Below are 17,446 nucleotides of genomic sequence, written 5' to 3' on the forward strand. Positions count from 1 at the left end.
TGCTCCTTCAAAAATCATTCTAATATGCTGATTTGATGCTCAAGACACGCTTTTATTATATCAATGAATATGTAAATCACAATAAAAATATGTTTTTGTAGATTTTTTTTCAGGATCCTTTGATGAATATAAAGTAGAAAGGAACAGCATTTACTTTGAATAAATTTAGTTTTTTTCTTTACTGTCAGCTATGATAAATTTAATGCATCCTTGTTGAATTGAAGTATTAAAGTTCTAAATGAAAACAAAACAAAACAAAAAAACCTTACTAATGCCCAAAAAGCAATAAGTTGCAAAAATATTGTGCAAATTGATCAGAAATATATATTTTATATGTCACTCAGCCTTTATACAACGTATATAAAGTGCCTTGGCTTCCAAAACAAACTGAACTGAGCTGCATGCATTGCACAGAGATCACATTAAGCACTAAAACACACATCATAATGAATGCAAACACACATATACAGTAATGGGCACAGCTTGAGCTGTGACAGTGAGCTGCAAACGGCCTGTTTTACACGAGCGGAGAAGCGGTGGGATGGAAAAACACGTCTGTGAGCTCAGAGCGCCACACACTCACCTCTCCTGCACACAGCAGTCAGAACACACATTTACTGGCCGGCTCACTGGAATCAGGTCACACGCACAGAGAAACAGAACTAGGCCATGAAGTTTGAACTTATTTGTCTGTTTCTTTTCAGCAGGGAGGTGACAGTGAACACTCTGGTCCTCTAACACACACACAAACACAGCCAAAGCTCTGAGAAAATCACTCTGGCCCAGACATGTAAAAGAGAGTCTGCTCCTGTGTGACAAATAGTGCAGTGAGAACAGGTTCACATTTCACTCAAATGTGCCAGCATGTGCCACTTCTGGCATAACACAGAAGTGAATTCGGCAATGGAACAATTCATGCATATACAATGCATATACAGTACACTGCCATTCAAAAGTTTGGGATCAGTGATAATGTTTTTAATATTAAAAAGTCTCTAATGTTCATCAAGGCTGCATTTATTTGATCAAAAATACAGAAAAATAATAACATTGTGAAAGATTATTATAATTTAAAGTAACTGTTTTCTATTTTAATATTCTTTGAATTTTCATCAGCCATTACTTCAGATCCTTCAGAAATCATTTTAATATGCTGATTTATTATTAATGTTGGAAACTTGTGTTGTGCTGCTTTATATTTTTTGAAAACTGTGATACTTTTTTTTCAGAATTCTTTCTGGAATAAAAAGTAAAAAATAAAAGCATTTACAGTACAGACCAAAAGTTTGGAAACATTACTATTTTTAATGTTTTTGAAAGAAGTTTCTTCTGCTCATCAAGCCTGCATTTATTTGATCAAAAATACAGAAAAAAAATGTAATATTGTGATATATTATTACAATTTAAAATAATTGTTTTTAAATTTAATATACTTTAAATTATCATTTATTTATATCATTTATCATTTATTATTATAAATTATGCTAGAGAGAGCCTATGGAATCACCAATAATTGAAAAAATATACTTTCAAACATACTGATAAACTAACGTTCACATCTGCAAACGGAAGTTATCAGTCTAAATGTTCTGCAGAATCAGTCAACGGTGAAAATCCATCAGTTTAACACTAATATTGGACATAAATGAACATGTTAAATATAAAGTATTAAAAACAGGTAAGTTCATATATTTGGAGTAAAGTTGAACTGAACTGTGTGTCAAAAAATGTGCATACGATGTACGTCTGTTTGTGGATGGAGACTCCTTCACTGGCTACAGGAACTGATCCTCATTTGCGTGTGCGCACGCGCATGTGTGTGTGTGAAATGTAGTGCTGAAGTGGAATAGTTGGGCAGTTTGATAGCCAAATTACAATAGGCCGCCCAATAATAATAATTAAAAAATTATATGATTATTATTATCATTTAATACATTAATAGGAGAATGAGCCTAATATCGTCTTGGCCATCGACAGAGACATCTGCTATCGTCGATAACTCTGACTATCGTCGATACATGATACTATCGGCTATCGGCACAACCCTACACAACATATTATTTACATATAAACCAATGCAATAAACCAAGCGCAGTTTTCAAATAATGAAATAGATAAGCCACAGTACGTTGAAAAAGAACCGGAGGCCAAAATATTAAGTGTTGCAAGAGTATTTGATAGACCTGGTATTGATTGACTTCTAGTTGAGGGTTCCCAGTCATCTTTTATTTCCTCAAGCAAATAAAAAATAACATGGCTTGGAAAACAATATGTTCGGATAATGTATTCTTTCCAAATAAATTAACGTGTAAAAAAAAAAAAAATTCCTCTCCCTTCAACCACATGCTCTCTGTTCTCTTCGGTGCCTCCTTCTAACAACAATAATTTCAGCCATTTCAAGCGTAAAATAGTTTAAGACATGCTTTTCTTGGGCATTAAATAATGGCGCAAATACCAGTAATTTGAGGAGCGCAAACATTAGTTAAATGCTTTGCGTGGTTCATTTGAATAATCTCCTCCCATAAATTTTTATATTATATTTTAATAAATGATAGATAGATTTTAAGTATAGTAAAATAGTAGTAGTACTAAAATGTTATTTGAAATAGCAAAAATATTTCACATTTAATGAATGTACGATATTGTTTCTATATCTTTATCGTTATCTTTAAAGATATTGTCCTTGGCGTGAACAGGCCTGAAGTGTATATTTTTGCTGAGATATATAATATTTTTGAAATCAGGTGCAAGCAGCACAAACTAAAAGAGAAGGCGTTCACTCATATATGGCTGGACTCACCTTGAAACGCTGATTTTACTGTAATGAATGTGAAAGCAAAGCACAGTTGAGCATGTGTTTGTCACTGCAAGGTCTGATACATCAACTTTAACCACACTAAAACAAAAAGTATTGTTTTATGTAGCTGAGGGGTTTGGGTTTATCTAATGATATTGTAGGACAGGACCCAGAGGAGCACTGTATTGCTCAATGGTTGTTCTTTCAGAGCTCAGAGGACCAGCTCTCAGTTGTTTCTTTTAAGTGTGTACAGTCTCAGATGTTTCTTCTAAAATCCCTTTGAGAAAAAAAAATGGAAACTAATGAGACATGTGTTGTCATTTAGTCAGTATAGAGCTATACAATTACAGTAATATTGATAGCAATGTGCAGAAGATTTAATCTTGGATACATTTGATGAGAAGTGTTCCTTTAAAATACTATAAATAATGAAACAAACATATTCATTAAATATTAAGACTGTTTTTACTGTCTAAACATTTTTATATATAAACATTTTCCTGAGAAACAAACTTGTGTAGGATAATTCTTACATGCTGCAAATATGGTAAAGCATGCTGACAACACTTGCTGTAGCTAATTTGCTAAAACATGCTATTAATACAATGAAACAGGAAGTTGCTATAACTCAGGTATGCAGTATCCAATCAATGCTGTCATGGGTGCTGTCCAGGTTTTCAAACTCACTGAACAAGCTGAGGTAGAACAGAGCTGTCAATACTAATAGAGATTTTTTTGACGGGCACCAAAAGTCATTGAGACGGCTGCCCCGAGGAAGCGTCAAAGATAGAGCTGTCTGGATATTCATTTGACAGAAAGCGACAAAGCCGAGATACTGTGAAAGAGAGAGGGATACAGAAAGAGAAACAGACCATCATACCTTCCAGTGGAAGTGCATCTCAGATTTTCCATGATTCCTATTTTACAAACATTTTGCTGATGAAGCGTCTCTCCAGAGTGTTGCTTTGCACCTTTTTTTTAAGTGCAGAAATCTCAGCAGTGATGGTTGAGCATAAGGCATAGATACAAACCTGGCCTAAGACTGGGGAAGTCTGACACAACATGTTTGAGCCAAACTTTTTCTCTACTCTGGAGTGAAAATATGGCGGATTTATTTTTAAATGTCTGATTCATATCAAGCAGATGCTATTTGCGTAATGAACAACAATAGTTCACCCAAAAATGAAAAATCTGTCATAATTTTACTAACCCTTATGTTGTTCCAAACTGGATGATGTGGGGTTTTTTTTTTCATGTTCTTTCATGGAAAGTTTAGCACAGTGCTAAATGTGAATTCAGTTATTTTCTTCAATATTACATTTTTTTTACACACATAAATGCATTGTAGGTGAATTGCGGTTAATTAGGGCTGGACAATCGTCAATCATTTTTCAATCGTTTGTTCATTATCTGGCTCGGCTCGGTGTTCATCTTCAGTTCTCTCTTCACAGCAGTTCAGTCAGTGTACTGTTTGAGTAAATGAATTACTCCGGGATATTAGTTTATTTTAATTCAGAGGGAGTTTCAGCCACATTAAAAAAGTTAACAGCTTAAGTCATTTGTGGATTAATGCTTATTGGAGACACGAACCGTTTAAAACGATTCAGTTCGATTTGGCGAACTGGTTCAAGAAGATCCGGTCACATCGAGTGGTTCGTTCGCAAACCAGATATCACTACACTGCAGTGAACGTGCTCACAACAGACACGTAAGAGAAGACAATGCTGAATAGTCGTAGTTTTTGCTATTTTTGGACCAATATGTATTTTTGATGCTTCAAAAAATTCTAACTTACCCTCTGATGTCACATGGACTATTTTGATGATGTTTTTATTACCTTTCTAAACATGGACAGTATACCGTACACACACTTTCAATGGAGGGACTGAAAGCTCTCAGACTAAATCTAAAATATCTTAAACTGTGTTCCGAAGATGAACGGAGGTCTTACTGGTTTGGAACGACATGAGGGTGAGTTATTAATGACATAATTTTCATTTTTTGGGTGAACTATCCCTTTAATTAAAAAATGTTGAAAATGTGAAGAATTTTATTTTTGGTATACTGAAGCATAAACATTGAAGCATCAAAGTAACCTGACACAATCCAGTATCTTTTTTGAAACACTCTTAATCATCGTAAACATCACAGATTGTCTGTTTTAAACTCACCCTCCATGCAGCTTCCTTCATGCTCTCAGGGTTTCCACTCCTCATTTCCTCTGATATCAATCTGGAAAGATCTCACACATACACACACTACATCACAACAGGAATCAGTCAGTCACTTCTTCAAGGTTCAAGGTTTTTCTGCTCTCTTCACTGAGATTCTGATTCTAATTGCACTCAGCAGCTATTGATTTTTTTCTTGCTGGAACTGAGGCTCTAGATATATAAATAGAAACATCAATAAAATATCCCACAATTATGCATTACATACAGATACTGCAATAACAAAACCATGTATTATTACTATTCTTAATATTCATATATATACAATATTTATTTGTAGCATTAAACAGATAATTACATTTGAAAGATCTTGCTGTTACTGTATGTAGGTCTAACAGTACAAAATCTTTCCAAGTTTCCCATGAAACCTGCTAAAACATCCCTTGGGATCCACTGATCTAAGGCTGCTCGAAAAGAGAATTCTGTGTGTTCATTCCAGTAACTAATTTTGATGTGTTTATAAGAGATGATAAGCTGGATTGTTGCTTTGAAAGGCAGGTCGGTGAACTGGGACAGTTCTTGGCTTCTCTTTTTACCTGATTTACTTAAAGCTGACCTCTTTCCTTCTGCACTGCATCAGGACCTGACTGAGAGCGGGGGGTTGGGAGAATGCCAAGGGCCTCGTCTGTGCTAGAATTGATAGTGGCCCCGTAATCCACAGTCCATTCTCCAGAGACGAGAAGGACAGTTCAAGCCACTGGCAGCAGCTCCCAGCACACACAATGTGGCCGTAATCATACGCTTGTCTGTGTGTGTTTTTACTGACATATGAATATTAAAAAATATCTTCTGGCTGTTAGATTCTGGAATCTGAAGCACATCTTATCCGTTTTCGATGGCCAGAAAACACTGGCTGAATGTTTTATTTGTTTGTTTTCCTACCGTCCATCTGAAATAAATGTGATGACAACCACAATCTTGGAACAAGTTTGAAACATTGTATTTAAGCACATTACTGACTCCTTTGAATGAATAGCAGTCATTGCATTATATATATATATATATATATATATATATATATATATATATATATATATATATATATATATATATATATATATACACTTATATATATATATACTGTATGTTTTATACTGTTATACATTTATACTGTAAGTTGTAAGGGAAACAGGTCAATTTAGCTCAAAGGGAATTATTTAGATTTTATTGGCAATTTGGACAGAATCACAGTTTTACGGCTGATCACTAAGTCAGCCTGAAATTCATTGAACGAGCCATATAACATCAACTCTATAGTGAAAACACTAATTAGCACATTAAAACGATTAGCAGTTTAAGACATTACCTTGTAAGCACCAAAGACAAGATACTTCTCTTTTCAATAGATATAAGGTTTTATTCACACAAGTTGCAGAAAGAAAGAACGTAAAGAAAGTATGAGTTTGAGTTTGAAAATGTGAAATCCCAAGTTCATAGAAATATGTGCAATTGCTTAGACCTGAACAACCATCAATCATTTAATGAACCCCCTGCATTGATTTCCTCAATGAGGATATAATTTATTAGATGCACCAGTTCAGCTAGAATCTGGAGGTATTTCAGTTGCTTGTTAAGGGGGTTCCCTTGTTGTCCTCATTGCAGAAAGGGGTTTCCCAAGTTTGTTGATTGGCTGGAAGTCCAGTTGTCATTCGAAGTGACGTCTTGGAAAGCCAGTGACTGGCTGAAGATGCAGAGTTGTGAACTGGTTGAAGTTTAAAGGTGGTCACAGACTCGAGGTGAACTCAGAGACGTTCGCCAAGAAAGAAAAGAGTAAAGTTTGAAGAGACTAGATGGTGTTTCTCCTCATGGTTTTGGGGAAAGCTGCTGGCATGCAAGCCTGGAGAGTACTCTGAAGTGCCACTCGAAGAATTCACTGGCAAAATGCAGTGGCAAAAAGCATAAAGCTAAAAAAGCATAATTTGATGGTGTCCTGAGTTTATAAACTGGGATGTTGGACACATCCCAAATAGTGTCTTTACCAATTAGACATTGTCTTAGCTTGGGGTGTTGCTATGTTTCTCCTCCGAATACATAAATCAACATGTTATCTTATCACTCACATGGGCCGAATTTTCCTGCTCTTGCAGTGTATAATTTGGATATGATTTATATAACAAAATATAATAGATATTAGAAAGTATTAATTGATAGAAACATTTAAAGCATGCATTTTTAAATTCATACATACAGTACCCAACATGAATATAATCCTATAAACGAATCTATAGTTATTCAAAATACAGACACAATGAGTGATTAGAACATGATCGTCAAATGTGTGGGTCACATACATGATATGGAGTTAATCAGTGGACTGATTTTCATTTATAAGTCCTTTTGAGATGATTTTGGTGCATCTATATCTGTAAAAGATAGTCTCTCTGTCGTTCTTTGAATGTGACGATGTGCTTTGTGGGGAACAAAAGGTCTAGAAGGAGCCTGGTCTTTGTCCTGGTTGGGGGAAACCAATCCGAGGAAGTCTTAAGCTCGTGATTTCTATCACTGATTTACATTTGATGGTCATGCTGTGTCATCTCTTTGACCTTTAATCTTGGTTGCTTACCCCAAAATTTACAATCTCCTTCCTGAGTTGGTATTATCAGTAAGTGTTCTGTTGTGTTAATGTTGCAAGCTGTTCGAACTGTGGAGTTGGTTGGTTAGGCTAACTTCAGGCTGGCTGACACTAGGGTATCGTGGACAGATTTATGACCTTGTCTTGTTATCCTGGGTCTCTGTGAAATTTGGCTCTTTGGGTTATTCCAACACCAATCTGATCAAATCTTAAATTGTCTGATTCACTCTGATACCCTACAAAATGTATATAATAATTCTTTCATATACACACATTTAATAAAAACATTTGTTTAATACACACACAAGACTGTACCTATTAAATGTAGTTAACCACAAATATTTAATCATTTATGCAAGAGATTAGATAAGATTGAACTTTTTGAAATTAAACTCATTATTCATTACCCTAAACCATCAGTAACCAAAACCTTTCAATGTAACATACATGTGTAATATTTTTTTTTCATAAATGCATCAAAAAGGTACACCTCGGAGGAAAAATATACATGTACTATATGTCCTGTTTTTCTATCTTTTTTTAGGACAGTGCAGAGAATGAGGTGGACAGAAATAAATGCTGTACGCTCTGCAACATGTTCTTCACATCTGCCATTGTGGCTCAGTCACACTACCAGGGTAAAACACACGCTAAGAGAGTTCGCTTGGTACTGGGGGAGACGCCAAGTCTGCCTACACCCACAGGTAAGAGACACTCAACTAAATGCATTCTTGTTTTGTTGATTGTTTCTTTTTTTCTTTTTTTTTGGAAACTACTTTTTCTGAGAGTAGAGAAACAGTAGTAGTGGATTAGTCTCAGAAGTGTGTTCAGACAGTTATGAATCACAGCTGTAGGAATATAGAGACTGATTCATGCTTGAAGCCCTGAGTGCTAAAGTTCAGCTCTGTCATGCAGGCTTTGTTTATGCACCACTGTATGTTACATAGAAAGGTTTTGGTCAGCCCAGTTGTGTGTGCAGCTGTAATGAAGCTATACACAAGCTGCAGTGAGTGTACTATAACACTACAGGTATACACAGTCATAAGACATCTAGAAACATACAGTAAGACTGCATTGTAGAATATTGAGTAGCTGTCTGTTGAATGTGCAAAACTGTGATAAGAAAGCCTTTCTCAAGCATTAAGCAGACAGTCACAGAATGTTCAGAATATGAGATCTTAATGATCTAGAATCTCATGTGTCACTGCTGAATCGTATTCTGATGCCTTGTTTGAACTAAGAAGTTTAACAAAATAAAAAAAGAATGAAAAAAAATATTTCGGTGTGTGTGTGCGTGTATATGTGCATGGCTGGACTGGCCATTGGGCATACCGGGCATTTTCCCGGTGGGCCGACGTGCTTTTTGGGCCGATATCTCATACTCATACTTTTTTTTTTTTTTTTTTAAACGGCCCATAAAATGTGTACATCGGCGGCCCATTCGTTTTGTTTTGTTTTGCTTAATTGGCGGCGCTGGGTTTGTGCCGGTGTAATGCATTGGTCAAAGTCAGTGTTAGTTTTTTTTCTGACAGACCAGCCCATGAAACACGTAGATCAGCGGCCCATTGGCTCTTTTCTTGATTGACAATGGGCTGGCCCAATCACAACTTTAAACGAGTGAGCGAGCGGCAGCAGTGTCAGTGTGTATCTGTAAAAAAAGATGGAGAAGAAACGCAAGGAATGTGCAGATAAATAGCGTGAAAAAATAGAACCAGGCCCTTAAAGCAGACACTGTAAACTGTGTCAAAATATATGTTTTCTGACCTTCATCAGCTCCTGTGGCAGATGATGATAGTGAGGACGGAGGATCAGGAGAGAGATGAGAAAGTGTAGAGCCTGCGGTAAGCATAACTACTTTCAAAACACTTAGGCCATGTCATGAGTGTAGGTTATTTCCACATCTGCATAGTTGACGATTACCGCAATTCACTAGAAATTTAATAAGAGGCGTTTGTAAACCATGTTTTCCGCCAAAATAAAAGCTTGATGCAGTTTGCGTCAAAATAAAAGATCATGTGCTTATCTCTTTCAAGTGTAGCAATTGGTACAACTAATTAAGAAAGTTTCCTTTATTTTTTGTGCATTTGTTTTACAAAATATGGCTATTACTGTCATTGGATTAACATTATAACGTCTCAGGTTACGAATGTAACCATGGTTCCCTGAGAGGGAACGAGACACTGCGTCCTCTGAGGGGACACTATGGGGAACACCTCGTCGTGACCCGTGTCTGAAGCATACTTTGAAAAACGCCAACGTGTTGGCCGGCGACAGCCTCTGACGTCACTACCAGCGCGACTATAAATACGCGCCCGTAGGACCCGTCACTATCTTCTTCGTGAAGCTTGCGTCCGAAGCATGGCAGGGAGCTAGAGGACGCAGTGTCTCGTTCCCTCTCAGGGAACCATGGTTACATTCGTAACCTGAGATGTTCCCTTTCAAGGGAACTTCGAACTGCGTCCTCTGAGGGGACACTATGGGGAACAGTATACCCACGCCGCCATGCTGAGGGGAGTGCAGACCAGAATCATGGCAAACACTAAGTACCAACCAGTCGCCCCTGGGACGGTCTGACGGCTGCCTTATGACATTATCCCTTACGGCCAAAGGCCTAAGCTACATACCCAACTTATCCTGTAGGGCCTTGGCCCGGGGTAGAGCTAAAGGCTTGGAATCACGGAGATTCCTTTAAAGGGATACGGCTAAGAGCCTGGCACTTTCCTCTACCAAGTCTTTGCCTGTCACACAGGGGCTACTGCTAGCTTTCGCAAAAACCTGCCGAAAGGGCTGTCCCTACAGCACTCTAGTAGCGGCGCCCTGTTCTAGATAGGTATCCGAGGATACCTAGGTGGAGTGGTGCCCAAGATGAACGGGGCTTAAACCAACTCAAGAAAAGGGCACGAAGCAGCAGCGCGAAGCCCTTACCATCTAGGGATTTTAGAAAGAACGCAGAGACTAGCGTGCGAACTTACCACAATGTGGATTTTAGAAAGTGCGCAAAGACTCCCGTGCACACTTACCATAACATGGATTTAAAATACTGTTCTAAGGAGGGGTTCTCGTGGGACTCTGTCAGAGCAGCTCGTAGAAGAATGGCCCGGGAGCAGAGCAATTGGAGGCCTCAGCCCCTGCCTCAGCAGGATGCCTGCTCTCACAGAGCGTCTCAAACAGTATGTGGTACTGGAGCGCTCTGAAGAACCGGGAATCAGTCTCCCAAGAGAGGAAGACTCCGAGCTCCGAGCAGCAGGCTCATAGGTGACCCTTTCAGAAAAGGGGGGTGCTGCTGAACTACCCGAGAATTGCCCACACAGCCCCCCCAAGTTGAGGGGGCTTGGGGTGTACAATAAGTACACACCGGTTGGATGAAGCCCAAGGAACACCGGGGCGAATCATCCCGAGAAAGGGAACGAAGTGGAGCGCGTAACCCTTACCATACAGGATTTTAGAAAGTGCGCAGAGTCTTGCGTGCACACTTACCACTTTACGTGGATTTCAGAAAGTGCGCAGAGTCTTGCGTGCACACTTACCACTTTACGTGGATTTGAGAAAGTACACAGGCAAGCGTGTGTACTGAAAGGTTACCTGACAACCACAGTATGTGGGAGCTCACATTCAGAGAGGCCTGTGAAGCCTGCTACCTGATAACCACAATATGTGGGAGTTCATCTACAGAGAGGCCTAGAGAGGCTTACTATCTGTTACCAGATAACCACCTCAGTGGAAACTGAAAGCAATATGGAACTCAACTCCAGGGAGGCTTGGTGAGGCCTACCACCTGACAACCACAAATCGTGGGAGCTCGTATTTTCTTTATGAAACGCACAGTATGTGGGAGCTAAATCTCCAGGGAGGCCTGGTGAGGCCTACCACCTGGCAACCACAGTATGTGGGAGCTCGTCTTCAGAGAGACCTGATGAAGCCTACTATCTGAAAACCACAATGTGCTATTTAGTGGAACGCACAATATGTGGGAGCTAAATCTCCAGGGAGGCCTGGTGAGGCCTACCACCTGGCAACCACAGTATGTGGGAGCTCGTCTTCAAAGAGACCTGATGAAGCCTACTATCTGAAACCCACAATGTGCTATTTAGTGGAACGCACAATATGTGGGAGCTAAATCTCCAGGGAGGCCTGGTGAGGCCTACTACCTGGCAACCACAGTATGTGGGAGCTCGTCTTCAGAGAGACCTGGTGAAGCCTACTATCTGAAAAAAGCCACAACATGCTATTCCGTGGAAACGCATAGTATGTGGGAGCTAAATCTCCAGGGAGGCCTGGTGAGGCCTACTACCTGGCGACCACCGAACGTGGGAGCTCACCTTCAGAGAGACCTGGTGAAGCCTACTATCTGAAAACCACAATATGCTATTTAGTGGAGACGCACAGTATGTGGGAGCCAAATCTCCAGGGAGACCACCCAGCCCCTCATGTTGAGGGAAGCGATGCTTGAGGTGCATAACAAATACACACTGGTTGGATGAAGCCCAAGGAACACCGGGGGCGAATCATCCCAAGAAAGGGAACGAAGCGGAGCGCGTAACCCTTACCATACAGGATTTTAGAAAGTGCGCAGAGTCTTGCGTGCACACTTACCACTTTATGTGGATTTCAGAAAGTGCGCAGAGTCTTGCGTGCACACTTACCACTTTACGTGGATTTCAGACAGTGCGCAAAGCGTTAACGTGCACACTGACCATTATGTGGCTTTGAGAAAGTACACAGGCAAGCGTGTGTACAGAGAGGTTCCCAAGCATCGCAGAGGCGCTGAATCGCACGGGAGCGGTGAGCTCCAACCCTCTTTTCTAGGCGAGGGGAGCATCACCTCGCCAGGCGGCCCCTCAGAGGACGCAGTTCGAAGTTCCCTTGAAAGGGAACGTCTCAGGTTACGAATGTAACCATGGTTCCCTGAGAGGGAACGAGACACTGCGTCCTCTAGCCGGACATCTATGGAATTCCCTGCAGTGCTGTGCCAATTCTTTGGCCACCTAGCTACTGTAAGGAAACTCACAGAGATTGTTAGTAGACATATAACCACCAGCAACCGTCCACCTAACCTCGATCAGGTGGAAGCTGGTGGCTACAGGGGAATTAGGCAGGGGAGGACAAAAAACAGAGGTTAAAAACAGAGGTTAAAAACATCCGGAGCTACTAGGTCATACTACCGCTCTGACCCGGGCGAGGACGCTGCCTCGTCCGAATCACGTCCCTCAGACCCTGCTTACCGCTCCGTGACCCGCGGTTCCTCTTGCCCCTGCCCTTAGGCGGGGGAGGAGCGCGAGCCGCAACACTAGCCTTCTGCGCCCCTCTACGACCCTCAGATCGAGATGAGCCAGGACCCCTGAGTTGCTCGGGCTCGGACCTGGACCTTCGTGGAATGAAGGATTTAAAGGCCGCTGAGCGCGCCCTTGCCTCCCTGAACTTCCCGACCACCATCTCGATGGAGGTACCAAAAAGCTCAGAAGGCGAGACCGGAGCATCGAGAAGAAACCCCCTTTCTTCCTTCCCGATGTCAGCCAGGTTCACCCACAGATGTCTCTCCGTCACCACCATGGCCGCCATAGACCTGCCCATGGCGGAGGCGGCCTGCTTGGTAGCTCGGAGAGAGAGGTCTGTGGTGCGGCGCAGCTCGGCTACCTGGTCAGGTGAAAGGCCCTCACCTGTATCCAGGTCCTTCAGCAGGTCAGCCTGGTAGGCCTGGAGCACCGCCATCGTGTGCAGTGAAGCCACAGCCTGACCGGCTGCCGCGTATGACCTGCCATTTAAGCGGGATGTATCTTGGAGGGGCTTAGATGGCAAAGCGGGAGATTTAAGAGAGGATGTTTGCCCCACAGAGAGATAGCAAGCCAGCGTCTCTTCTACAGGGGGCATCCTCTCATAGCCGTTCTCATGCAAGCCCTCGATATTAGCATAGCTCGTATGCTGAAACCGGTGGATGCGAGAGGAAAACGGCCTCTTCCATTCCTTTTCGACTTCTGCATGTAAGTCAGGCAAGAATGGAAGGCTCACCTGGGCTGGAGGGCTATGGTCAGACAAGTACCGCTCAGCAAGGCGACCTCGTGGCGCCACCTTGCTGGCACGCTTCCATGGCAAATCTAATTTTGCCGTGGCGCGATCCATAACCTCTAACAGCTCCTCATACGCGGGACAGGAGGATTGAGAAGGCTCAGCCTCAGCTTCTTCACCACTCTCAGACATCTCCTGCTCTTCCTGGGTAGAACCCAGCAGAGCACTAACTTCAGTGTCAGAATGGGTTAATGATACCACATCTGCCTCCCGAAGTTCGCTCTCGTTCGCCGCCAGAGAGTGTGAAAAGGAAGGTCCCTCTCTACACTCCTCAGCGAGATCCATTTGTGATCCCCACGAGCTCATTCTCCTCCGTGCCTCGGCAACGGCGGGACCTGAGCCGCGGGATCCAGATGGCTGTCCCTCTTTCCTCGAAAAGAGAGACAAACGAGAGTGGAGCTTTCTCAGAGAGAAACGCTCGCAGTGCACGCAGACCGCCCCCTCAAGGACATCGCGCGCGTGCTCTTCGCCCAAACAAGAGACGCAAAGAGTGTGCGTGTCATCGGGTGTCAGATAACGCTGACACGGATGCACACACTGTCTAAACGCCTTGCTAGTGGAAGCCATGATGAAAACAGTAATAGATCGCTCTTACCGTTTTGGTCGTTTCTCAGATGCACGCTTCAAACAAAACAGTCAACTGAAGACGAAGAAGATAGTGACGGGTCCTACGGGCGCGTATTTATAGTCGCGCTGGTAGTGACGTCAGAGGCTGTCGCCGGCCAACACGTTGGCGTTTTTCAAAGTATGCTTCAGACACGGGTCACGACGAGGTGTTCCCCATAGTGTCCCCTCAGAGGACGCAGTTCGAAGTTCCCTTGAAAGGGAACTATTATTATGTATAGGTGTAATGTAAATAGACACTGTAACTAAAAGAGGTTTGAATTTTTCTCTGTTTAATTTGCACACTGAATATGGGTTGGAGCTTTTAATTTTGAACTCTCAAAGTGCACCAGATTAATGAATTTAACATTAAAATGCACAAAATTTTCTCATGGGGGGGCATGCCCTCGAACCCCGCTAGAAGGACCGAGGACACACCACCATAGTTTAACAAAAATCCTGTAAGAAACACTGGTATTGCTATGCCAGAGCCGCTTATAGCTTGTTTTAGGATTCACCGCTGTGGAGTATAGTTTAACTGTATTAATAAATATAACATTTTGACTTATTTCATCTGTTAACTCTCACTCGTTCCTATACTCACTCATTACATGGCATTAGTGGTTTTAATGAATAGGAGTTGGTATGCATATAATTAAGGGCGTGCAAAGATGGGTGGTGTTTATGATCATATAGTGGGCCGGTCTGGGCAAAAATGCCCGGGCCGATTTTTTGTCCCAGTCCAGCCCTGTATACGTGTGTGTGTGTGTGTGTATATATATATATATATATATATATATATATATATATATATATATATTGTACATACACACACACACATACTCACACACACACACCACAATCTTTTGAAATGTTTTAAAAATATGATTATAATTTAAAATATATATATATATATATATATACATATATTTTTTTTATATAAATATAATTTACTCCTGTGATGCAAAGCTGAAATTTTCAGTGTCACATGATCCTTCTGAAATCATCCTAATATGCTGATTTGCTGCTGAAGATACATGCCTTTTAATCATCAATGTTGAAAACTGCTTAATATTTTTATGGAAACTGTTTTTCAGGATTCTTAAAAGAAAGCTAAAAAGAACAGCAATAGAAATATTTGACATTATTATAAATGTATGCCCTTTCATTTTGATCAATTTAATCTGTCTATGCCTAATGTTTTAAAAATAAATATTTTACTGACCCCAAACTTTTGAACAGTATTGTATATATTTCAGTATTATTTTTTTTCTTCTTGATAATATTGTATTTTGCTCTCAAACTTTGTAAAAAAAATGAAGTCTTGCACAAGTAGTATTTACATTTTGTCCATATAGAACTTTGTCAACTTAGAAACTGAATGGACAACTACAAAAAATGCAATAAACATTACCACATTACCATTACCACATTGCAATCACGTAATCACATAAGCATGCAAAAGGCTGAAATAGTAAAGAAAACAACATTTGAATGGATACCATCTGAATTAAATAGCATAAATTTAATACTTTGGGTTTGGTGTTAAGAACAGAGCATTAAGCAGAATGCCTAAGGAATATTAATAAAGTGCAGCCTGGAAAGTCAAAACTTTATGTTTATGTCTCTGATGATATTCATAATCCTAACAAATAGTTTTATCTTTGCTCATTGTCAATGAATAATTCAGAACCGTGGTTGTTTACAGATGACTGAACATAATGTGATTTATAGCAGTTAAAAGTCTGAGAAACATCATCATCATATAATTAGATTTCCAATAACAACAAAGTTTTGATTGTAGAGAAAAAAACTGTGTTTGACGTGATAAAGAGGACAAGCTCATGCACCGGAGGTATAAGAGATGAAGCGTGAACAATGATAAATAGCATGCATGTATGCTGCAGAAACAGTCAGATCAGACTGCAGAATGGTCTAGTATCTCTTTTCTTGTTTAAAGCACAAAACTGCCTGAGAATGAGGTTGTGCAAGAACTGCCTGGAGCAGAGTGAATTTGTGTGACTCAGGGTCAGTGTCAATGTACTAAACTTACTGGAAAATTATATTGAGCTTAAAAATGAATAATGGTTAATAAAAGAGAGTGTCACGTACGGTGATACAAGAAACACGGGAGAGATCCAAATGCAGGTATGCGGTTTATTTAGGGGCAATCCAAAAAGCATAAACAGTCCAGGCAGGGTCAAAACCAGAATATCCAAACAACATGAAAACAGACAATAACACACGGCAAGGGCAAGACTACGGAAAGCATGAAACATACACAAGGACTCCGTGACACAGACTCAGACAGACCGGGTATAAATACCCAAAAGGATGATGGGGAAACAGGAGACAGGTGGGGAACAATCAATTACCTAAACAAGGAGGAAGGTGACCAAATAAGGAGACAGGAAGTGATAAGGTGACAGACACCGTGAGAAAGGAGGACATCTAGTGGAAACCCAGGGACACAACCCAGACACTGTGACAGAACCCCCCCTCTACGGAGCGGCTCCCAGACGCTCCACGACAGACACAAAACAGACCAGGAGGGAGGCGGACAGGTGGAGGCTCAGGGGGAGGGATGGAGGGCCAGAAAAGAAAGACATTGGAAACAGGCACCAGAAAGTAACCACAAAACAGGAAGACCAGGAGGGAGGAGGACTGGAGGAGGTTCAGGGGGAGGGATGGAGGGCCAGACTACAGAGAGGAACAGGGACAGGAGTAAATACAAAAACAACAGACAAAAAACAACATGAAGCCCCCCAGGGCGGGGCAGAAGACCACCACGTCCTTGTGGTCGAGGCCAGAGTCCTCCAGGGCGGGGCAGAAGACCACCACAACCGTGTAGTCAGGGCAAGCGCCCCCCAGGGCGGAGCAGAAGACCACCATGTCCGTGTGGTCAGAGCAGAAGCCCCCCAGGGCGGAGCAGAAGACCACCACGTCCTCGTGGTCAGAGCGGACGCCCCCCAGGGCGGAATGGAAGACCACCACGTCCGTGTGGTCAGAACGGAAGCCCCCCAGGGCGGAGCAGAGGACCACCATGTCCTCGTGGTCAGAGCGGAAGCCCCCCAGGGCGGAGCGGAGGACCACCACGTCCTCGTGGTCGACGCCAGAGTCCCCCAGGGCGGAGCGGATGACCACCACCCCCCTGTGGTCGATGCCGGAGTCCAACAGGCC

At 41.6% G+C, this 17,446-nt stretch overlaps 1 protein-coding gene across 1 annotated transcript in view; it reads left to right on the top strand.

The window, feature by feature from the left end:
• Positions 1 to 17,446, top strand: part of zgc:171482 (zinc finger protein) — a 98,925-nt gene that overhangs the window by 36,003 nt on the left and 45,476 nt on the right. Inside the window, exon 4 of the mRNA XM_059565851.1 lies at positions 8,145 to 8,304. Coding sequence (XP_059421834.1) covers positions 8,145 to 8,304 — 160 coding nt within the window. The remainder of the gene's footprint in view (positions 1 to 8,144; positions 8,305 to 17,446) is intronic.

Source organism: Carassius carassius, chromosome 14, assembly GCF_963082965.1.
Source record: "Carassius carassius chromosome 14, fCarCar2.1, whole genome shotgun sequence".
Classification (NCBI taxonomy): Eukaryota; Metazoa; Chordata; class Actinopteri; order Cypriniformes; family Cyprinidae; genus Carassius; species Carassius carassius.